Source organism: Megalops cyprinoides, chromosome 1, assembly GCF_013368585.1.
Source record: "Megalops cyprinoides isolate fMegCyp1 chromosome 1, fMegCyp1.pri, whole genome shotgun sequence".
Taxonomy (NCBI): domain Eukaryota; kingdom Metazoa; phylum Chordata; class Actinopteri; order Elopiformes; family Megalopidae; genus Megalops; species Megalops cyprinoides.
Window position 1 is genome coordinate 12,387,183 of NC_050583.1, and position 24,530 is coordinate 12,411,712.

Sequence of the window (24,530 nt, forward strand, 5' to 3'; positions counted from 1 at the left end):
CTGGTCATTTTGGTCCACTTCCTCCCCCCCCCACCCCTCCTCGGTGACTCAATGCACCGAATTCAATCAGTCACTCAATCGATCAAACTTTATGTGTTGCGGCCGTCTCCACAACAACGTGTGCCACGGAGCACTTTGCAGAATTAAAATGTGAATAGAGGAACCGAATGCTGAGGCGTGGGGTTGAGTCTGCCACAGTCAACGCAGAGCCACCGGGGCACACAGCAGGAACACTGCGCTTCAGGACGGCACAGTGTGCTACACCGTGTATTTCTGCTGTAACAGATGTCAGTTCAGGGTGTTGCGCTGTTCCTTAGTGTTACACTTTGCTACAGCATGTTGGCTTTGTAGACTTACAGTACCAGTCAAAAGTTTGGACACACCTGATTAAGATACTGGGAAACATGCATTCAAAGACGTTTCGATTTACGCTTAAATGCTTAAAATTTATTTCTTAGACAAATATAAATAGCGTAGTTGATACATTAGTTGAATTTCTATGCAATTATATATTTTTTTATTTTGGCTGCTTTGAAGGATCTATAATATAGGATAGTTTTAATTTGTATATTACGCCTTTTAGGTCAATGCATAATGCACAATTCCATTTGCGTTATTTCACAGTTTTGATGGTTTTACTATAACTCTAAAATGTGGAAAACAGTAAAAATAAACAATGAAAGGCGTGTCCAAACTTTTAACTGGTACCGTATGTGGGCCTGTGTACGTATCTGGGTGTGTACAGCCTGCTGCTTTGGTTCAGTGCTGCTGGCACAGCTCCCGTCAGGCAAACATGCAGCACGTACCCCTATCAGTGCTGCAAGGCATGAGCCAGCGGGAGAAAGGCATGCTGGCTCCAGTAACAGAGACTGGTAACGGGCTACAGATGCTGGGTAACAGCGGAGCCGGGTAGTGACAAACACGCGGAGACGGGGAGAGAGCGAGCTGACACGGAGACACGGCTGACACGGAGACACGGCTGACGCAGAGACACGGCTGACACGGGGAGACACGGCTGACACGGGGAGACACGGCTGACACACGGGAACACAGCTGAAGCAGAGAGATGCGCGCGGACAGGGAGGGCTTCCTGGCGGTGTCAAGGCGGCACGGTCCGTAATGACAATCTCTATGGCAAACTGACAGGCAAGGACGATCGCCAACACACGAACACGTTCTGACACACAGGAACGCTCATTACCGCACATATGCGTTACCCTCAAAGAGGCACAAAGGGATACAGATCTGAACACACTGATACACAGAGTAACCCGCTGGTATAGAATGAGACATAATGACGCATTAAAAGAAGCGCTCTGACACAGTGATCCACTGAAACATCATACATAATAACGTAACATAGCATAACTCAAGGGTCACACACAATGAGAGACACACTGACACAGACAGAGACATTCACAGACAGAGGTTAGTGGACATCAAAAAAGAGACACAGACATAGAGACAGACAGGCACATACACACATACACACACACAAACAGCATGGTCCATACTGACATATCCAGAAGTTCCTGCAGTGAGTTAAACAGATCAAAGTTTAATAGTGAGCACAGAGCCTAATATGCATTCCCGCCATGAATAATTCAACTTTATGAATCATTGAGTTGAGATTCCTTTTTTGGCGGCATCTCAAGACACAGCGCCTGAATCTCATGCTCTGGGCCTCAGAGTCCTAACACAAACACACACAAACACACACACACACACACACACACACACACACACACACACACACACACACACACACCATCTATCGCAGACATTATCAATGCAAACACATTAATTCACTCAGACACAGGGTCACAAAACACAAACACACACACACACACACACACACACACACATTGACAAAAACACAGGGATGCCAATGAGACATCACATACAGTGTTAATATAATCACATGCATAAACACACATACACACATTTATACTTCACAAAAGTATTTTACTCATATTATAAAGTATTATTATAGTATAGAATTAATAATATCATTATTATTTAACTGAATTTAAATAAGGCATTGCTGTTGCTCCCACCACAGCTCCCATCTATACAAAGCATACTAAATATTTTCTGGGCTTCAGGTGAATTACATTATCAAACAAAGTATTAACGATATATCAGATTAATGCTTCTTTTTGTCTAACCGTGATCTAATATCCATTGGCTCAATAAATGAATCAGAAAAAAGGCAGAAAAGTTGGCCAGAGTGGTCTGGGCGTGTTGCCTTCAGAGGGCTTATATTCAGATGCTGATAAAGAGGCACGAGATCACTAATGTTCGGACATGTTCACCTGCTGTTTGGTAGACAACAGCCTATAATATTGAGGGCCCTGCTTCAATGAAAAAAAGAATTCTCCGTCATCATAAGCCGCTGTAGCACCCCCTTGTGGTTGTTCTAGTCTCTCCGACAGAGCATTTAGTAAGCAGACCAAACTGAAGCCAGCCGCACTGCAGCTGTCTGAATGGGCTAAACTCCCTTTTGAAATGCCCTTGATAGAGACTTTTCTGGCACAACCTGCACGCCGTGAATGTGTATCTGGGCCAATAAAGCTTTCCACTCCAGTACGTATTATTTCTAAATGATTAATCGGTTGCATCAGCCCGTCCAGTTTGTTTTCTCCAGAAACTCTTACGGTTCCTCTGCTACTTTGGGCTTAGAGGATCCAAACTTCATAATGCCAAAATATCAGACATCCCAAACCATCCAATGCCACACAAAAATATCCCAAGCAGTGTCAGATATCCAGGATTTGTGTTAGATACTACATTCAAAACATACAAAATGTGTGACTTAGATACCCAGGTTCTGCTGTACACAGGGGTGTTTTTAGTTAATTCCTTAAGGTTTCACTTTAACACAGCGTACTACTACTACTAGTAATAATAATAATAACATTCTTAGCTGATGTATCCAGGCAGAGTTACATTTTTCATACAGCATATGTAAGGTTGGTACATTGGGTATCGCTGGATGCAGTAGCCTGGCAGTACAGCCTTTAGCACTGGGATTACAGGTGTAGTATCTTACCCACTGTGCCACATTGAATGCACAGAGTAGCCACATCATTTATACAATGTAAACAGAAGTGGAAACATCTAAGGCCTGTACCCTTCTCTCCACATTATTTGAGGCAATGATCTGCTGTACAGACACTGTGTTTATGTATGTGTGTGTGTGTGTGTGTGTGTGTTTGTATGAGTGTGAGCATGGATAAATGCATGCTTATGTGTGTGTGAGTGCGTGCATGTGTGTGTGCGCGTACGCGTGTGTGTATATTCGTGCATGCTGTGCTGGACAAACCCCTCTCTCCCACTGTACTCCCAGAGTCTGCATGGGAGGTGATGCAGACTGTATAAACAATGCTGATTCATTAGCTTCCATTATGATTAAACCACTTCTCTCTCCATACAGCCCCCGCTCTCCTTTTCTTGGCCTACCTCTCTCTGTCTCCATCTTACACACTTCCTGTGTGTTGCTCAGTTTAATATTAGTCCAAGCCTCTTACACACTTCTTGCATGTTGCTCAGTTTAACATTAATCCAAGGCAGTCTCCCTTTTACACACTTCCTGTGTGTTACTCAGTTTAATATTAGTCCAAAATGTTTAAAGAATGACTAACAGTTGGGTTTAGACTGGAAAAGGGACGCAGTTTGATTTCTTGCAGGGTCGCCGTGTGAATACGCCCTAAATGATAACACAGGCTGCACGCAGACAGGCGGAGTACACAGCATGCTCACATTCTGGCACTGACACAGTCTCCCAGATGGCATGAACAGAACCATACGCACTTACACACAGGTACTCAGTCACCATTACACTCTCACACTGTAGCTCCCTCTCCCCTCTCACACAGATAGACTAACAGTTACAGTCTTAGTCACAGGGACCCTGATATAGTCCTGGACACATTTACAGTCCCACTGGAATCTACACGTAGTCTAATTTAAAAGACGCATAACTGGCATGACACCAATTAGCAGCACTGTAGTAGCAGTTACATACCGCATTAAACAGTACATTGGTCATGACCAAAATACACTAAACATACTTAATGTGAAGGTCCGTTTGAAAAAAAAAAACAAAACAAATCTGACTCTATGATATGGCTATTTTTGTTTTGAAGAAAAATTAATATAAGCAATGGTGAGAGATAAAGTGATGCTGTCAAGGCGTTACACTTAGAAGACACATTCTCTTCATCCCCAGAGTAAAGATCAGACAGACTGGAACAGGCCACTGGATTGGCATGAGCAGGCAGAGGCACTGTGGTGTCACTTGACATGGGTCTTACTGTGCATTAACGACTGCCAGACGAGCCAGTAGTTATGACCGGAGTGGACTTGTGACTTCCCCTGGTCTGCCCTGACAACGCCTTCCCAAAACAGTGTGCTGGAAGCAAGGATGGTGGAGCCAGTGCTTAGGGGTGCTCAGGTGTGATGAGCCACGGACACCTGAACCCAGGAGTAGGGTGGAGCACAAGCTGAGGGTCTTACTGAAGTGATTTGCAATGTGCCAGCATGTGCGCAGTGTGTGTGTGTGTGTGTGTGTGTGTGTGCGTGTGTTTGTGTGTGTGTGTGAGTTTCTGCCAAAGATGTCAGATGGCGTTTCTCCCATGTCATGTAGAGGGCAGGTGAACATTACATTACATTACAGTCATTTAGCAGATGCTCTTAGCCGGAGCAACTTACATAGGGTACAGGGCGGCAGTGTATCATAGCGGTAACGAGCCAGGCTTGTAACCAAAAGGTTGTTGGTTCAGTCCCCCGCTGGGGCACTGCTGTGGTACCCTCGGGCAAGGCACTTCACCCTCAATTGCATCAGTAAATATCCAGCTGTATAAATGGATAAGATGTAAAAATTGTAACCTGTGTAAGGTGAAGTTGTCTTTCTTCTCATATAACAGAGAAAGCTGGCAGATTTGGGCTTCTTGTGCGCATGAACGGAAAACAGAGGAGCTCTAGGTGGCCCTAGAGCCAGGGGACGTGACAGGAGCACACAGAGCACCAGAAGCTGAGAGAAATATCTCAGGAAAAAAAATATCTAAAGAAACTCTCCATTGGAGTCCTCATGTCAGATGAATCATCAGTGATTGTGGCAGTATCACTGTTGTTACTCTAGTTTGTGTCTTTTGAGAGCACCAACACCTTTTAGTCCCAGATACTTTGCAGGGTCTCAGTAGTCAGTAGAATTCCTTGTAGCTATAATAGAACAGGAAAAATACAGCACTGAGGCTGTGTGGTGCGGTGTGGGCAGCAGACCTCTGACTGAACTGGAAACTCAATATGGGTTTCTAATCCAAGATTCACAGAGCACCTGCATAAAATCACTGACTCCCGAATTCACTTTTTCCCCCAAACCTAGATGCAAGTTTACTAAAAGGCAGACTCACAGTACAGAGATTGTTCTTTTTCTAACTGAATTCAGAATGTAGCTATGACAAAAATCAAAATCAAATACCACCGTCCCCACACTCCATTATTTGTCCTCATAATATGAAAAGATGCCAAACTCTGAGTATGGCATCCATCGCAAAGGATGGCTGCTGGTTGAATTTTGCCAGCCTCTTCTGGGCTGGGTGTGATACACCGACTGCAGGCAGGAGGTAGACAGCTGGCCACATGCGAACACCAGCCTTGCCGCCACAGCTGCTTTAAGCATTACGTGTACGTGCGGCTGACCAGATACGTGTTGACCCCGACACTAAAGCGTGCGGTTACCGAAGTCGGCACTTGCTTTATTGCGGGAAACGACACGGGACAAGTAGGTATTGACACGTGACGGCCATAGCTGACCCGCAGTCCCACTTCGTTCGAGTATAACAACATTCATATAATGATATTAATACGACAATGTTAAAATAACGGTAATAAAACTGAGAAAAAATGGGATTTTCCCACAAGTGCCTTGGTAACAGCTTCTATACACGTGATACCAGGGGGAAAAACGGTTGAGGTAACAGTTCCCTTTGCTTCCCAGTCCTTTACGGTGTGAAAGAGGGTGTGGAAATGTCGAGTACTGATAGGCACACGCAATTCAAGGCATCAGAGTCGCGGCAAAAAAACAGAGTCTGTCGGAGAACATTAATGAGCTTTAATGTGTCCGCTTTCTCTCTCGACTGACAGGAAATCACACACACTCGGAGTCGCACAGGGCCGGAAATGCAGTGTTTGCAAACATTTGCAAAAATTTCTTGTGGGAAATTGAATCTTGAGGTTCTGAATGAGGTTCGGAATTTGCGTTGTACTCTGCCTCACTTGTAAATCGTTTTGGATAAAAGCGTCTGCCAAACGAATAAATGTAAATGGAAGGAATGCTACTACTGACTCAACCGCCAGACGCTTTCATACACACACTGCACCTTACTTACGTTACTTAGAGGTCTGCACATTTACTATAGGAGATTAACAATTAAACAATGCTTTAAGGTAGGCAACCGTGAAATAACAGCCTTGTCATACATTTACTTAATGGCTCCTCTACAATAAAATGGCTACAATTTATTCCACTATTTTACAGGCGTGTGCACTGTCGAGGCCTGCGTGCGTTAGTTTGGACTTAATTAGGTCGGAGAATGAGGACACGGGGCCGAATGCGGTGTGAGGAGAGAGCTAAATCGGACCCTGAACTTTAGGAGCGATTCTTCAACTGGAAACTCATCCAGTGGCTATTTACAACAGAACTGTCCCGAGGCCCGACATGGTGCTTTACGAATCACCTGTTGAAATTACGGTCTGGCAGTGCACCGGGGGAGCAAAATATCTGGCAGTGATAAGAGCATCTATGGAATGAGTAATGGGATACGCAGAAATGTGACGAGCTGAGGGGACTGTTCACTCTGCCGCCATCCTGTAAAGCCATTCTCATCAATGTTTTTCTTCCACATTATAAATAAAAGGCCACAACTGAATGAACCGTTTTTGGTTCATTCAGTTGAATGAGATTTGAGATTTAAGAAAAAAAGGAATTTTGAAAGTACACTAAGAACTTCCTTGCAGGCGATTTTCTGGCAAAAAAGGCAACTAAATTAGTAATTTGTGTTTCAATTGGGATATGTAAAAAAAAAAAAAAAACATTGAAGTTCCACGCAGCTTTTAGGCACGTAACAGCACAGGGCCCTGGAGAATAGCGTTTTCGGTCAAGTCAGCAGGCGAAGCTGCATGTCTGTTCACGATGTTACTAATGCCGCAAACTGTTATTTGCAATCTCATACCAACTTGGATGAAAATCGACACTACTTACCAGCCTGTCGAAGAAAAAAAAAATATGCTTACTGTCTGAGGATTGTTTACCCCCCCCCCCCCCCCCCCCCCCCCCTCTTGACCAGGTGCCACGACTTGTTAGACGTAGCCCTGTGGAGTACCGAAACACTGAATACATTCACTGTCTATCTGTTAAAGAGGAGAAAAAGGGGGAAGCGTACTTGGTTTGGTGCTTTTGGCTCTTGGCGGAGGGCGCGAGTCGTGTTGGAAAGGGAGAGCGGATAAGCGAATCAGTGGGGGGTGTGCGCATCATGTGCTGCAAGGGCTGGCCAGAGATTTGTGGACGGCGCTAGGGGAGCGTTAAATTGATCAGATGCTCATTGTAGCTCAACCTGCCAGCTGATCAGAGGCACTCGCACGCGCTTCTCTCCCTCTCGGGTTCGGTTTCCCAGGCTGATCTCGAAGGTGTAAAGCCCGCGGGAGGGTTATCGGACTGTGAGAACCTAAAGCGAACAGGCAGGACAAGACTGCCGGGGTTAGGGTGCGGAGGACTGCGGGGTGGGGATGGTTTGCGGTTCCGCTGCTGCGCCCATCCTGGGAGAGGAGAACATGCTAGGCTGTGAGAGACTCCGGTCGTTATTGCCGTTTCCTCTGGATTGATGATGCTACTTTCAATGCCCGTATGCTTCTCCCTCGGATTTTATTGCACCTGGATTTTTTTACTAGCCCTGAAGTGTAGATGATGATTGTGGCAGAGATGGTGTCGCCCCATCCGTGAAAATATCGAATGCAACCACATACTCGTATTTACACGGTTCAACGTACGAAAATTTAAAAGCGTCAAATTCCGGAAAGCAAACCAGCTTTAATCAACGAACATCCACAAATGTCACAGAGGTCCATCTGCAGGGAAGCCCGGTGATGTGTTTGTGTGCAATCCGAGTGTAGGCGGCGGGAGGCAGAATATTGCCGTACTGTGTGAAACATCGCGGATGATACACAAATACATTAATAACTAAAGGTTTTCCTATTTTTTTCTTTTCTATTTTTATCTCACAAAAATACAAAGGAAGCAACTGTAAGCACATCTACGATGCCACAGTGAAAAGTGTTTTTTTTTTCATTAATTTTATTTGGATGATTATATTTATTTTATTAATGTACAGTCTAAGTTATTTTCATAACTATGACTACAGTTATTATTTAATACACCAAGGAACAAGCAAGTGGGCTTCGACCTGGCTTACCTAGAGGAAACGTTTTTGTAAAAATAAAACGAATGTGAAATCCGCTTGGAAAAGACAGGACATATTTTTTTTCAATTCATATAGTGGAATATGTTCGTTTTTGTTTTCAAGACAAAGCTGTTTTGAAAAGGAACTATTATGTTCTCATAAGCGGACCAACAGTCAGCCAACCACAGGGCTTTGGTTTTCACGTCTATCGGCTACTGTATCTACACACCAAGATTCGCTCTATGGTCGTCTTGCGTTATTTTGTATTTACTGAAAGCGTCTGTCATGAAGATGTAGAAGAACAAAACCTTTGTATGTTTATCGTGTCCTGAAGTAGATGGGGTGTAATGTGGTGTGGTTGCATTGAAAATTCACCTCCTTCTCGGCTGCTTCGTAACGATTGGCGTTTGGTGTCTATAGAATGGCGCGGTTTGGAGACGAAGTACCGGCCAGGTATGGCGGGGGACCTGGCCAGGGGGGTCCCGGCCGAGGCGGCAGCAGGCAGGGCGGCCCGCCTGGAGCCCAAAGGATGTACAAGCAATCGATGGCCCAGCGAGCCCGAACCATGGCCCTCTACAACCCGATACCCGTCCGTCAGAACTGCTTGACAGTCAACCGGTCCCTGTTTCTCTTCAGCGAAGACAACGTGGTGAGAAAATACGCCAAAAAGATCACCGAATGGCCATATCCTTTTTAATCCAATCAAGCAACAGAAAGGGGCCTGCTTCAAGGTACTGTACTGTGATGTTCTGCTGGCGGCAATACAGTTTGCACGCAATCAACCTTTTACATCTTCTTTTAAGTGTACTAACATGATATTGATGCTATTAGTATTCTGCTGTTTCATTATTAGTTAAATGTTTTTTGAGTTCAATTCATGGCCAACGTTGCTGAACCTGAAGGCACGATTATGACAATAATGCTCAGTACCACTGGTAATAATAACTGATAATAATATCAATAACAGTGAGAAAAGGATACTTATTAATAATTAAGTGCCAGTATTACTATTCTGATTATATGTATGCATACTGTTAGCATTATTTTCATTTTATGGTATATGCTTTATAGTGCCAAGTACGAGACCTCCCAGTTGCTTCACTATTTTCAGGATATCATCTGATTTGTACATATGTACAGTAAGCTCTGGAATATACAGGAATATATCGTTAAGGGCTTTTATGGCTGTTGCACCGCCTCAATACTGGTCTGAGTTTTCTTCTTTAGAAGAGTTGTATGGATGCTTGTGTATGTGTGTGTTTTTATGTGTGCATATATATGTGTGTGTATGCACATATACTGCATGTGTATGTGTGCTGTGTCTGTACCACGCATGTATGTACTTGTGTGTGTACCATGTGTGGTAGTGAGTGACCCGAAGGGGTGGGAGGAGTGATGTTTGTGAGTGGCATGCTTGTTGCTGTATGTGCTGCCTCCGGAGAGGCTGGATGTGTGGACAGTTGGCACTCCACTGGCAGAGGCAGCGTGTCAGCACTGCCGAGGCCGGAAAGAAAGGGGGCGGTATAGAGGTGCTGAGGATGCTGGGAAGGATGAAGAAGGTGCGTTAGTGCTGCTGAGGTGGGGACGGGGGTGTGACAGTTTTGGAGAGGTTTGCAGGCCTGGGTTGGATTTAAGAGACGCTGAGAGGCATGGTTTGGTTTTTTGAGAGGCTAGGAGGCATATTTTGGGAGACATTGAGGGAGGAGTGTTTCAGTTTTCATGCGCTACAGAGGCATGTTTTAGTGCTTGGAGGAGTGGGGAGGCGTGTTTCAGTATTGATGGGACATGTTTTAGCTTTTTAGCCATTAGCTAGCTATTTTAGCTTTTTAACTATTAGCTAGCTATTGAGCTAGTTTTTAGCTATTAAAGTGGGGAGCTGTGTTTCGAGAGAAGGTGAAGGCATCCTTTGGCCCTGGAGATGTGGGGAGACATGTTTTAGGTGTCTTAAATTTTCAGACAGGCAAGGAGGCGTTTTCCTGTGTTGGAGAAACGGAGGCTGCGTGTTGGCTTTGGCAAGGCGGTGCATTGGCGCTTAATGGCTGGTTGCTGATGTCAGCATGTGTGGCCTCAGCGCCATACACAAGCGGGAAAGGATGGAGGGAGAGAGAAAGGGCAAATGCAATTTTTACTGCTCAGGGCAGCATAAGAGCATGTGGCGCGGGCCCAAGTCCTCACTCCTCATTAAGAGTGTATTGCAAATGTGAGGGCAAGGACAAGATGGCTCTGATCCAGCGCGCGTGTGCTCACTGGTAGCGCGCACGTGTGTGTGCGCGCGTGTTTGGTGTGCGTGTGTATGTGTGTGTGTGTGTGTGCATGTTTCTCCGTCTCCCTTACCTCTGAGAAAGTTGTGCGTTAAATCAGAGCCTTCTCACTAGCACAAACGAGGCCAGCTTTGAAGGCATCAAACCAAAGTCATATTAGTCATAGAGCCGCACTGCACGCGGATTCTGTGGAGATGTTCTGGAACATGGGGTGTATTTTTCTTTGTTCTTTTTTTGTCTCACAGAATCCCTCGTCCAGCTCTGACTGTGCCACTGTGCCACACGTTTTTTTCAACCATTTCAACGTGAGGCAAAGGATATTACACACATGTGCTGAAACAGTTGATTTAAGGGCAGTGTGTCTTTTGGCTGCTGTCCTTACCTCTCTGCTGAACACATGGCCCACATGCCACTGTGCTTGTGTGACCAAGCAAAGCCATTTCTTAGGGAGCTTCTTAACAAGGTTCAAACTCTTTTATGGGCAGTGGTGGAGAGAACCTTAAAAAGGTTCCTCTCTTGATTTCTGTTACAAAACATCTTAGAGCTAAGCTGACAGAAAAAAAATGATGAATATGAAAAAATATGGGGGTTGAACTGAAATGGAACTGAAATTTGTTCAAAAAAGGCATGAAGCCAATACCCATCCGTGTCATTTTGTTGAATGTAGCAGTGATATTGGTCACCATCTTGAAATTGGTAGACATCGTGGAATTTTATTGGACCAGGGTCTCACTGGAAAAAATCAGGCAGCAACCTCACTCTTACAGTGAGATTTTCATTAGGAAAGTGTGGCAGTATCGTGCTCTAGTGTGGAGATCACAGAGCAAGCAGTACTTTTGCTGGTATGCATATACTCAGCAAGGCACACTGCAGCATTTTTCAACATGCAGTCTTCCACAGGCAGGCAAGGTCTGATCTTTTCAAAGATGTTAGGTGGGTCATTTAGACCATTGCAATTCTCTAAACTCACAATAATAGGCAACCTTTGATCAGATTATATTTGCATAAAAGAGCAGCTTCTAAACACCTGACCTGTAGTCATTGTCATTATTATTGTTTTGGAGAGTGATTGAGACTATGTTACAAAATTCAATTTGCATTGTAATATTATTCAGGTTTAGTTACTGTGACAGCTAGCTAGGAGAAAGCTTATTGCAGCTGAAGTTGCTTGCAGTTATGTGCTCTTGTGCTACACTGGAAGGTAGTGGCTCACTTTGTAAGAGGGTCACAGAAGGATGCTTGCATCAGTGAAAACCTGGCAGAAGGTGAGGGTTTGGAGGTGGGGGTAGAGGACGAGTGTGGCACAGAGATGGGTTATGAATATGATCACTGGAGATTATGATGCTGTGTTTATGTCCCAGAGAGCAGGGCATCTCTCTGTGACCATCTGTTGGCACATTACATTGTTGTGCAAGTGCAAAGCCATGTGCGGTGACACTGGTGGCGTCGTGCGTCAATGTGTGATTGTGTGTGTGTGCGCACGTGTGTGTGTGTGTGTGTGTGTGTGTGTGTGTGTGTGTGTGTGTGTGTGTGTGTGTGTATGTACGTGTGTGTGTAAAACCCTGTGGTTGGTTTTTTGCCAAAAAGGGGGCCAAGCATTGTTGTCTGTGTGTACCTTGCTTGACAAGCTGAGATCAATATCAGAACTGAGAGTAAAATAATGTGTGTGTGTGTGTGTGTGCGCGTGTGTGTGTGTGTGTGTGTGTGTGTGTGTGTGTGTGTGTGTGTGTGTGTGTGTGTGTATGTACGTGTGTGTGTAAAACCCTGTGGTTGGTTTTTTGCCAAAAAGGGGGCCAAGCATTGTTGTCCGTGTGTACCTTGCTTGACAAGCTGAGATCAATATCAGAACTGAGAGTAAAATAATGATTGTCCCATGTGAAGCAGTGGCACTCTAAAACTCAAAGGAGCACACCTGTAGTAAACTAAAATATAATAGCCATGGTTTATTACTGCGAGACGCATGGCAGCAAGGCAATGAACTTATTGTAGCTCTCGCAGTGCAGAAAAAAAGAGCAGCAAAAATACCAAAATTGCCAAGTTCCTCCTGTGCTACTCACAACAGCACTGAGCAGCATTGAGCTGGTCTTGTTCAGGCAATCTAGCCCTCTTCAAATGCAAGGTTTTCCTCCAGAAAACCACTGGTTTATACATAACAAGTCACCATCATAACGATTCTTGTGAGCTTTACTCATATCGCGGTGTTGTGATATTTTCTTCCACCACTCTGCTGCTCTACCTTCAACCAAGTGTTTGTGCACAGACTATTGGGGAATATGGAGCTTTTTTTTTTTGAAAATCAAGGCCAGCGTATGAAAGAGCAGTCATTCTGGTTGTTCATCTGTCACTGATTTCCTGGCTCTTTGCATGGTCAGTGAGAATGCAGTGGTAGCCATGTAGAACTCAGTACTGCGGGAGAAGGCAGCAAGCCTTCCAAAGACGCAGAAACCTCGCCCGGAGAGATCTCTCAGCTTCAGGGCTGCCATTTAGGTCCGTAGCTGCTGTTGCGTGTGGCACGTGTGACCTGCCGTGCCCCGGGGTATGACGCTCGGCGTGATGGATTCAGCCGCTCAGAAGCACGGCACAGACAGCAGGAGAAACAGCGAGACATATGCGAGCACGTTTGCGTTGGGGATGGTGGTGCGTCTGCCTTGGCTGCGCTCCCACACCCATCCCTTCCTCCTGCATTGCGCTGTTATTATTTTTTTTTTTTACCACGTGCCATGGAGTATCCCAGTGCTCAACACTTTCCCTGTTTTTGGGAAGTCCATCTCCTCACCAGTTCAGACATTCCAGTGCACATCCCTGCCCGCTATCTTGTGCCCAAAGTTGTGCCCATGTGGTGCTCCTGAAGCTATGAGTCATTTTTGGAATTCTTGAATGAGAACTTTCAGAGAAGCTTCCTTGATCTTAAGTCCTATTGATGAGAACAGCACAGCTGTGGTTGGAGGACCAGGTCTTCCCACCTTTCCCTCCCATCATTGTGCTCAGTATCGTAGCGGCAGGACACAGAACATCTTGACGTCCTCCATCTTTGTTTGGATGCAGTACAAGGAATCACAGGGCCATCGCTGCCATTCCGTCGAGGCTGTCGCGAATAACGGATCACGATGTCCTGATCTGGGCTCCTGATCTGCGCCATGGCTGGGAGGTCTGGCGGCAGGCAGTCTGGTTGAGCAGCAGAAATGGCGCAGCTCGTGTGGAAGCTGAAGTTATGAGGAGTGGCAAGGCCTCAGCGTGCCAGGGAAGGGAGCACTGTCCCTCCCCCCGAATGCCACCATCGCCTGCCGCCATCTGCTAGCTCAGTCAGGCTGCAGAAACGGCTCGAGGAGTGCTCTCACTACTCTCCTGCTCACGACTCACTCTGTACCCCTCTGTCTCTGTCTTGCTTTTCCGGATCCTTCTCCTAATTTTGTCTTTCTTTCTTTCTGTCTGTCTTTCTTTGCCTATCTGTCTGTGTTTCACCCCAGTTCACATACAACATACGCGCTCACGCAAATACACACACACGCACACACACATGCACGCACACACACTCTTTCCATTATAACTCTGCATTACAGCTCTGAGCCAGTATAGTCACCATGGTTAGGATGTAGTCATGTCATTTGTTTCAGTCAGGCTCTGATTGGATAGTCCCACCGCTTAAACATTTCAATGAAAATTGCATCAAAAATATTTCAGCAGGAAATGGAAGCATAATGTTTCTGAATGGGTCTGAACACGTTTAACAGAGAGGTATTCCTGTGCTGTTATGGTCAATTCGGACCTGGCCGTGCTCCTCCACCCATCCGTCGTTTCCTCCCAGCGAGCGGTCCTCCACGATCTTAGAAGTGTGCCGCTGAAATTGTTGCTCATGAATCACTTCTAATTAACGCCCTTCGTGTCAGATAAGCAGTGTAATTCACATCTGCACGACAGCGTGTTTTACCCCTTTACGAGCGGGAGGCTGACTGTACAGCCTGACTGTTCAGCGGTGTCGTCGGACATGTGCCACACCATAACAGCATAAAGGCCTGCGTTGCCTCCAGGTCTCCCTTCGGTCTACTCAGCTCAGGCAAACATACGTGATCCCACTGTGTGACGTAACGGTTCCCACGCTGTGGGCTGAGACATGGGTCGAGGTGTGCTGCAAGACAGTGTACTGTGAAAAATGTGTGTTGTATCCCTTCTTCAGACATCCACATGAGTCTAAATGTTGCACAGGGTTGTGTGTGTGTGCAGTTATTTTGACACGTGGGAAAAAAAAAAATTGGAATGCCCAGGTCTACAGTACCTACAGGAAAGGAGAGTACGGCGCACACTGTATTTCTCCTCAGTGTGAGCAGTTGATAGCTCCTGGCTAACGCAGCTGTAGCGGGGTGTCTGTCTATATAACAAACGCCAGTTGAGAACAAACGAAAGGAGAAAAGGTGGATGTGGAGATTCTTGCCAGAGTGCAAATGGCCAGGTCACTTCGAGCCATCTGTAGGGCTGGATGAATTGTTCTTCCCCAAACTGAGTGCAGAGGAAATCAAATCTTTTGGTCGCTGTGTCTCCAGTCTGTGTGAAGGAGAGGTGCGTTTATACAGGGACGAGGAGTCTGTTCTCACATGCTAAGTGAAATGGTTCCCTTTGCCCTGGCAGTTGACACTGGTGCAGCCTCAGACTAGAGCATATCTCGGGCTCCGTAGCTCAGACTGAACTTGTGATGTTTAGATGTGGCAACGCTGTGTGTACATGCTGTTGCCATCGTTAGTGATCGGCACAAGGGGTTTCCTGACATTTTTGTGTGCGTGAGCACGTTTGTGGCAGCACAGATGTGTGTGTGTGTGTGTGTGCTTGTGTGTGTGCGCATGCTTATGTGTGTTTGCATACATGTTGCTGTGAGTAAAGAGAGCGTATGCAATTGTGCATATTTGCATGAGTTGGAATATCCACTACACATGCATGCCTGTGAAAGAAAAAAGGTTCTAGAGAGAGAAAGGGGTGTGAGAGAGAGAGAAATCGAGAGAAAAAAGAGAGAGAGAGAGAGAGAGGGAAAGATGAAGGAGAGAGAGAGAGAGACAGAGAGAGAGGGAGAGAAGAGAGTGAGTGAAGAGAGAGATTCGTGAGCAGCTACAGTGTTTTTTTTTTCTCCTTTCCTCTGGTGGAGTCAGTGATCTACATTCAATCTGCAGAATCTAAATTATTTATTGGCCTTTCTCCAGCTAGATGGTGTCTGCTGGTAAGTGGAGTGGCTGCACCGCGAGGGCTGCTGTGTGCTGGAGTCAGTGGCGGGGACAGCCCCTCCACTGCAGGGGAGTTTCTGTCAGCGTGCTGAAGGGGGGGGGGGGGGGTGCACTAACCACAGCAGTCACCTGCGCAAATGCATTCTTTTAGCATATAAAGTAGCATGCATATGCATAACGTATTTACACTTTGAACAGTATAAAAAATTAGGCCAGGGAACCACTGCTACAGATTAAATGTAAATAATCAAAATCACACCAACTGATTTCAATGGCAGCTTTGATTCTGACAGATGGGAATATAGACCTAAATAACAATATAGATGCACCATCCTTTCACTGCTGTCATTCTACTGGTTTTTTTCTGGTTTCAAACTCAGGTCATGTATCTGCTTAAGCCCAAGGTCTGTAAGCAATGGTTATAATTCAGACAAAGAGGTTTAGCTTTGAAATTACAGAATATGAATATGATAAAATTTGGAAAACTACTGTTCTGTTGTAATTTATTCTGACACTGTCCAGCATATCACTCTAGGTTTCGGTTTCCTATCTCTCTCTCTCTCTCGCTCTCTCTCTCTGTCTGTCTATCCATGTTTCTCGCACACATTTGGGATATTTGTTCTCCGTTTCTGTCATTGAGGCAGTCGGATCTGCAGTCTTGTCTTTTCATCTTTCCACATCCAGTCCCTCCCCCATCCTGCGTCTCCACATCACCCCTCTCTCCTCTCTCCCTCACTGTTTCTCCTCCTCTTTAATTCTTCATCCCCACCAGCTGCTCTCCTTTCTCCTCACACCATCTTCCTCCACATTTCTTCTCTCTACCCTTTCTGGTTCCTGCCTCCCTGCATCTCCTCTCTTTCTCTCCCCTCTCTCTCTCTCATTTGGTGAAGATGTAGGGCAGCCATTTGAGAGAATGCTGCTTGTTAATGTCCTCTCTCTCTCTCTCCCTCCGTGTGTTTGTGTGCGTGTGTGTGTGTGTGTGTGTGTGTGTGTGTGTGTGTTTGTGTATGTGTGTGTGTGAGAGAGAAAGAGAGAGAAAGAGAGAGAGAGGGAGAGAGATAGAGAGAGATAGGGAGAGAGAGAGAGAGAAAGAAAGAGAGAGAGGGGGAGAGAGAGTGTCTGGACTGGTGTGCTTTGCGGTATGGAAAAGCAGGCAGGGAAATGGACCCAGTGCTATTGCTTTTGAGCTGGATCTCCCACCTCTGCAGTCCTCGGCCTGCTCTGTCCTCGGCTGCAGCAGTGTGTCGTGTCGGAACTGGAGTGAGGAGAGCTGGGAAAGTGGGCTAGTGCCGAGCGCCGAGCAGAGGTGTCAACCGCGTCGTTAACGTGCAAAAATATTTTCCTTATTCAGCGGAACCCGTGGTATTTAACCGTAATGGTTTGCCATTTTTCTGCCTTTCTCACGCGGCCAACAGATTATGATTTTTAGCAGGAGTGCTCCGCCGCGCTGTATCACCACTCGAAACGGTCCTTTTCGAAAAACGGTCAATTGCAGTCTTTTTTTTTTTTTTGATTGAATGTGCACGTTATTTTAGATTCTGTATTTTGTGGTGAACAGTAGCTGTGACTCTGTGAGGCGATACTGAGAGAGGGTGTGAACGGAGACGTTTCCTTCTCGCCATGTCTGCGCCATTTGCCTTGGCCATTGATTATGTGAGCGGAAAGGGAGAAGGGCTCTGGTCTGCCTCAGCGGCTCCTCCTCGTATCGCACCTCAGATCGGGGGGGGGGCCAGGGGCGTGGAAACGCCATCGCAGTTTTTCTTACATTTCTGCACACGTGATCAGCAGCGGTGCAGGAGGAGGAGGAGCGGAAGGGGAGGAAGAGGTCCTGTGGCACTGGTTAAGGGGAAGTTACAATATTTTAAGTACAGTGCATAAGAACTACAGAAGACACATTTAAATACATTTCTAAGGCATAATTAATTTTTTTGCTGTCTGTGTAGTGATATGGACACTTAATAATGTATGTGTACATATTAAGGTGTGATTTTCTTGAATGTAACAACTAGGATTCAGGTTTCACAACTCCAGGGTTTGCCAAAAGTACAATGAAGCGAAGAGGAATTTATTGGAGTCTGAATGTGAATTCCAGTTAGAATATGCACTGATGAGCCAAAACATTATGACCACCTGCCTAATATGCTGTTGGTCCTCCATGTGCCACCAAAACAACACTGACCCACTGAGGCATGGACTCTACAAGACCCCTGATGGTGGTATCTGGCATCAAAACATTAGCAGCAGATCCTTCAAGTCCTGTAAGTTGCGAGGTGGAGCCACTGTGGATCAGACTTGTCGGTTCAGCACATCCCACAGATGCTCAATTGGATTGAGATCTGGAGAATTTGGAGGTCAGGGCAACACCTTGAACACTTCATCATGTTCCTCAAACCACTCCCGAACAAGGTGTGCAGTGTGGCAGGGCGCATTATCCTGCTGAAAGAGGCCACTGCCATCAGGGAAAACCATTGCCATGAAGGGGTGTACCTGGTCTGCAACGATGTTTAGGTAGGTGGCACGTGTCAAATTGACGTCCACATGAATGGTCGGACGCAGGGTTTCCCAGCAGAACATTGCCCAGAGCATCACACTTCCTCTACCAGCTTTTCGTCTTCCCACAGTGCATCCTAGTGCCATCAGTTCCCCAGGTAAACGGTGCACACGTACACGGCCATCCACGTGGTCTGAAAGAAAACGGGACTCATCGGACCAGGCAACCTTCTTCCACTGCTCCAAGGTCCAGTTCCGACGCTCGCGTGCCCATTGTAGGCGCTTTTGACGATGGACAGGGGTCATCATGGGCACTCTTACCAGTCTGTGGCTACGCTACACGGCAGGGTGCGATGCACTGTGTGTTGTGACACATTCCTCTCGTAACCATCATTAAAATTTTCTGTGACTTGTGCCACAGTAGACCCTATGTCGGTTCGGACCAGACAGGATAGCCTTCGTTGCCCTCGCTTATCGATGAGCCTTGGGCGCCCAACACCCTGTCGCTGGTTTGTGGTTTGTTCCTCCCCGGACCACTGTCGGTAGGTTCTCACCACTGCTGACCAGGAGCACCCCACAAGCCTTGCCGTTTCAGAGATGCTCTGACCCAGTCGTCTGGCCATAACAACTTGGCCCTTGTCAAAGTCGCTCAGGTCTTTACTCCTGCCCATTTCTCCTGCATCCAACACGTTGACTACGAGACCTGATTGTTCGCTTACCATCTAATCTACCCAGACCTTGACATGTGCCCTTGTTTGGAGATGATCAGCGTTATTCGGTTCACCTGTGAGTGGTCATAATGTTTTGGCTCATCAGTGTAGATCATAGCTTGATGATACGGATGAAGATAATAGTTACTTGCATTTGTGTTTTTCTCTGTGCATGTGGACTAAATTGTGTGAGTGAGTTTTGGAGAGGATAAGGGATTCTCGTGTGTGTGTGTGTGTGTGTGTGTATGTGCGCGTGCGTGTGTGTGTGGGTGTGTGTGTATACGCGCGCACTCATGTGCGAGTGAGTGCTTTGGAGAGGATGAGGGCTGGTCATGTGGGTGTTTTGGGAGACCCCCGACAGCAGTGCGGTGAACACACCATCTGTGCGGGCAGGCTGTGGCTCAGTCCCTCCGTGGGTGTGAGCGGGGGCCGCTCCATCACCAGGGCACGGCCTCACCTTTCTGCGGAGAAACGGAGCGAGTTCAGCGCTCACATCTACTGCTCACCCTTGCCTCTTATGCTGTGTAGAAGCTTTCTAAACGGGCCAAAACGGGCCACAGTGACATTTATAAGGAGCCATGTCTTTGACATGTACGTGTGGTGAGAGTACTGAGAGACCCTGGGAGAGATTTGTTACTGATCTCAGTGTGCATGAGAGGTTGTTTTCTCCCGGAGGAAAGAATGAGAAATGAATCTCAGTGACTAATCCCATCTGGGCAGTCACTGTTCAACAGCTGCAGTAACTGTACGCCATAGCAATGTAATCTAATTTTGTCGTCCTTCCCTGATCCAGTAAGGTCAGCCAGCCTTTCGGGCCCACAGGTCAGGCTGTCGGGGGGTGTGAGGAGACACCAGTCTTTCCCGCAGGTGGTAGTATTGGGGTCTCTCTTGCTTGCTTCTCACCAGGTGTGTCCATTCTGTCTGCGGTCAGCAGAGCAACCGAAGTGTTGGTGAGTCAGCTGATCCAGCACTGTTCCTCAGCTGGTCTCTTAAGATGTGGGTCAGTGAAACTGTAACTGTGATGTGGCAGAAGACAAAAAGAAAGAATGGAGCAGAATAAGGATGTGTTGCTGACCCTTGATTCTGACTGTGTGGGGTGTCGTGTGTGTATCTGATCTGTATAGAGCTTGTCTGTGACAGTTATCTGTCTGCATCTCGCTGTCTGTCTTATGGTGGCTGAATTATTCAGAGACAGTGGCGGTGTGGCGGAAGAGGCCAGCTGTGTTGCTGGCTATCTGTGCCCGGGGAGCAGGTGGATGGAGTGATGATGGAGTGATCTTTCATGCGTGCGCTGCTGGCATAACACGTATCCGCTGCCAGACACACAAACCTGCTGTCTCTGCTGCTGTGCCTACTGTACCTGCTCATGCGTATGCCCTGTGAACTGGACTTCAAACCGGGTTTACCTGTAACCAGAAGGTTGCTTTGAATGCTGGCTGCAGCTTGGAACACATTGTTTTTGTATGTTCGGGCAGAGTACTTGGACTAAATTGCCCATTTAAATATCCAGATGTAATGGACGGATAGTACAGAAATTTAAGCTTTGTCGCCATAGATGAGGGTATCTCCCAAACAAATAAATAATTGACACTGACAATGTAGTGATGTTGTGATTGGGGACATTTTATCAAAATTGACTTTTAAGGGACAGTGTTTTCCTCGTAACAAGGAAGAACTCTTCCCCCACAAACAGTGCTTTTCCTCATCTATCTCTATCGTTTGCATAGCATGTGTATGCAAGTATGCGCACCTGTGCTAGTGCCTGTCTCTCTCCCTTATCAGTTGTAAGCGAGACAAGCTCTCTGCTCTCCCATGATCAGTATTGACCAGAGCTTTATTTAGCCACCGCCCTGGATTAAAACGGGCACTGGCCTGCGTGCGTGCACTGTTCCAGGGCTACCTCAGGCCACTCCGGGAGACTTGGGCCATGCTGCTGTCCACAGAGAAGCAAATGCCCTTCAGAACTGGATGGAGACATTGGTAGAGCTAGAGTAGGTCAGCTCTCGCTTTTTTAATAATATGTGGGTTGGGGCAGGGTGTCAGTGGTGTGTGTGTGTGTGTGTGTGTGTGTGAGAGAGAGAGAGAGAGACAGGGTATAGGACTGGGATTGTCCTATATCAGACTAAGCATGTGTGTGGATATTATCTTTGGGTGATGAACACAGGTGAAAGGTCATCATTCATGGATAGCGCTGTATCTCTGCATGGTAATTGAAGGAGAGAAAGGAGGAGGCAGGAAGAATGAGGTGAGAGGAATCTAGGAGAACAAGAGCGCTTTGTTGCTGTTAGGGTTTGTCCTCTTCTGTCCATGTCTCTAGGGGAGTGGGCGGGGTCTGATCCCGGGCTGTGAATTCTGGGAAGATGAAGGAGGACGAGCCGGTCATGGCTTGTTTCATCCTGATAATTACCACTTGTGTATTTCGAGCTTCCTTGCCTGCATTTCTTTTTATGTGATTGGCTACATGTGCATATGTTTTTTGTGTGTGTGTGTGTGTGTGTGTGTGTGTGTGTGTATGAGAGAGAAAGACAGTCACGTATATGTGTTAGTTTATACTTTAATGTGGACGCATGTGCTTGTATGTGTGTGTGTGTGTGTGCGTGTGTGTCTGTGTGCACGTGCACACACAGGTGCATGTGTGCGCGCATGTGAGAGGTGTGTGTGACTGTGCCATCAGTCGTTCTGGATTGAGTAATTCCCTACCACTGTTTCTGGCCACTTCAATCAGCAGATCTAACACACACCCTCTCCACAGGGCTGTACCACACTGAGGTAGGCTGGTCTGCTGCTATTTCATTCATCAGAAAATTCCTCCAAATCCCATTGAAAGCTCTAGCGCCAGCGGAAATACCGTATTCCATTTTCCACATTAATTACACCACAGGGGTAATGATGAATGTAAAAATGTGGTTGTTTTTTTGGATCAATAATTCTCTGAAAAAGATGTGGTATAAGAAGAGTGATGTCATCACCTGGTCAGCGACCAGGAACATCACCCCAGGTTACACAAACTCACAACTACAAGAAAAAGATGACAAATCAGTGCGTTGGACATACCCACACACCACCATGTAACACCCACGAGATTAATATTAATAAATCATGGCCTGACATTATACATGCTGTGTAAGTGACTTTTATGGCGTTATGGCATTAATACCATAAAAGTGGCACTTACACCTACAGACATAATTGTGGCTCATACTACAGCTTGAGCTTTAATGACATGAACTTTAATAACAAATACAATTTGAAGTGTTGCTTGATTAAAATGTTTCATAAACAAGATCAGTGGAGAATCCCCTTTCATTTACCCTGAGTGTTATTCTGTGATCTCCTCACTCCTGTAAAGATGTTGTCATTTAAGGCAACACAGCCCTTCAAGTACAAAGACGATCAGTTTGACTTGAGTTTTCTTTAATTAATCAATATTTTGTGAACAGAGGGCGTTTGGCACAAAAACACTGTAGCCATAGCATTCAACTGCCTCTCGTTGTAAACAGCTGATCATTGACCGAGGCCCTGCGAGGCACAGACGGCAGCTCCCGCAGATGAGTTACAGTGGTCAATATTCCCTTTCCCTCTCGTGAACCAAGGCCGGGGTCAGCACCCGTTAATTGACAGTATTGTTTTCCAATCCCAAATGGGGATTTACTACCCAGCCCTGAAAATCTTCCAATGAAAACGGGGGCCAACCGGAGTCGACCGGAGGGGAGAAATGCGTGTAAACTGAGAACCGCGGAAACCGAGCCCGACCATGCCGTAAAATGAAGGAAGGCGTTGGCGTGATAGTGCTTAGGCCAGCAGTCCCGATGCTTTTAGCGTTAGCGGTGATTAGTGACACGTGTGTCTGCAGCGGTTTTCCTGCCTCCAAGGTTAATGGCGCTTAGACTGAGTCCAAAAGCTGAAGCAGGGGCTTATCTTAGGCTTGCATCCTAGGCTTGCTGGGAGGGTGTTATACATGGAACTGTGCCTGTAATCCCGGTCCCATTGTGACAGATCCTTACTTTCCTTATTTGATTATTCCAAACTATACTTACGCTAGTTGACTAAATTCTAGTACAGGTATGCTTTAAATGACTAAGCGAATGATTTTTGTAACTTTGTGAAGTTAGTGATATGCTTTATGCTTACACTAGGCTGTACTCAGCTGCAGTTCAGAGTAGAAGTGTTTATGTCCTATTTACACTGTCTCCAAGCATACCTTGGCCCAGGTTGGGTCTCCACTGGCTCAACCTCCTTTTTGCACTTAAGAGAGTCAAGCGGAAAAAGCCTGTTTTTTGTGACTCTGGAATGAGGAATTTGGACAGTCTCATTCACACATGTAAATGAGCTGTAGAGCGGGAGAGGTGCTGGAGGTTTTGTTTCCCCACGTCACCATGAGCAATGTCATAAAAAAGGGAGGAAAAGGTGCGCAACAATGTGTTCGGCAAGAGCTGTTTGTGTTATTCTGCTGTCGCACCACCGTGAACGAGCCTTCCTTAACTGAGCGAAGAGCTCATTAACTCCCGTTTTTACGCAGGGTGATGGGGCCCATTTTTACTGCCACTCCCAAGCCGAAGGCAGGTGCGGAGGGCGGTAAAGCGGGCCCGCCTGTCCGGGACAGGATGTTCCCATGCCATGCGCGCTTCTGTACCGTTTCCAGGACTGGCAGCTCGGCGACCTGGCGGTGGTCCTCCTGCCACTGCGAGGAGGATGGTCCAGGTCGGAGGTGCCTTTTTCCGTGGGCGTACCTGGCTCATAAAAAAAAAGAAAAAAGAAAAAAGAAACAGATTGGGGCCGTCAGGCACGTTGCGTTGTAGTTGCGCTTGGCGTGCTCGGATGCATTGCGGGACCCTGCTGTCCGCTCCCGGATTCGACGGCTTGGTTATACAGCCCTGTAAATGGGCGCCGAGTGTGTGAGTCTAAGATGGTGAGCGCGGGGCGGGTGTTTGCTAAGGAAAAGGAACTGTAATGCTTGCATGTATAATGCATGATGATGTAATGTCTCTGCCCCCCTACCCCCTCCACACACACACACACACACACACACACGCACACTTACCGTGGGAGTGGCGGAAGGAAAAAAACCCATCGCTCTCATTAATTATTCACCGCCGAGCCTCCCGATGCCAGATAGTATCAGAAAACAAACAGCCCGGGACCTTAAAGCGTAACGGGGAAATCGATTCATATTTACATTTTGGCGGCGGGGCGGTCGGTGCCTGAGAATACGCGGCGGTTAATTAAAGCAAGCTGAAACGCCGCGCGGCTTGGGTGCGGGTTTGTCACCACGCTGGCAGCGGTGGCGCTGAGACAGGCTGCACAGCGCAGGCCTTTCCAGCAGGGCACAGCGGTTTAGTTACAGCACGGCGCTGAGCAATGGCGGATGCAGTATGGTGCACGCCTGTTGGTCGGCAGTGCCGC

General features: G+C 46.7%; 1 protein-coding gene across 10 annotated transcripts in view; it reads left to right on the plus strand.

Annotated features, from left to right (window-relative positions):
- The first annotated feature begins 7,537 nt into the window (after nucleotides 1-7,537).
- Nucleotides 7,538-24,530, plus strand: part of cacna1ab (calcium channel, voltage-dependent, P/Q type, alpha 1A subunit, b) — a 108,598-nt gene continuing 91,605 nt past the window's right edge. For all 10 annotated transcript variants that reach the window (XM_036521839.1, XM_036521864.1, XM_036521890.1 and 7 more), the window contains exon 1: nucleotides 7,538-9,143. In XM_036521839.1, coding sequence (XP_036377732.1) covers nucleotides 8,881-9,143 — 263 coding nt within the window. In that variant the 5' untranslated portion in view covers nucleotides 7,538-8,880. The remainder of the gene's footprint in view (nucleotides 9,144-24,530) is intronic.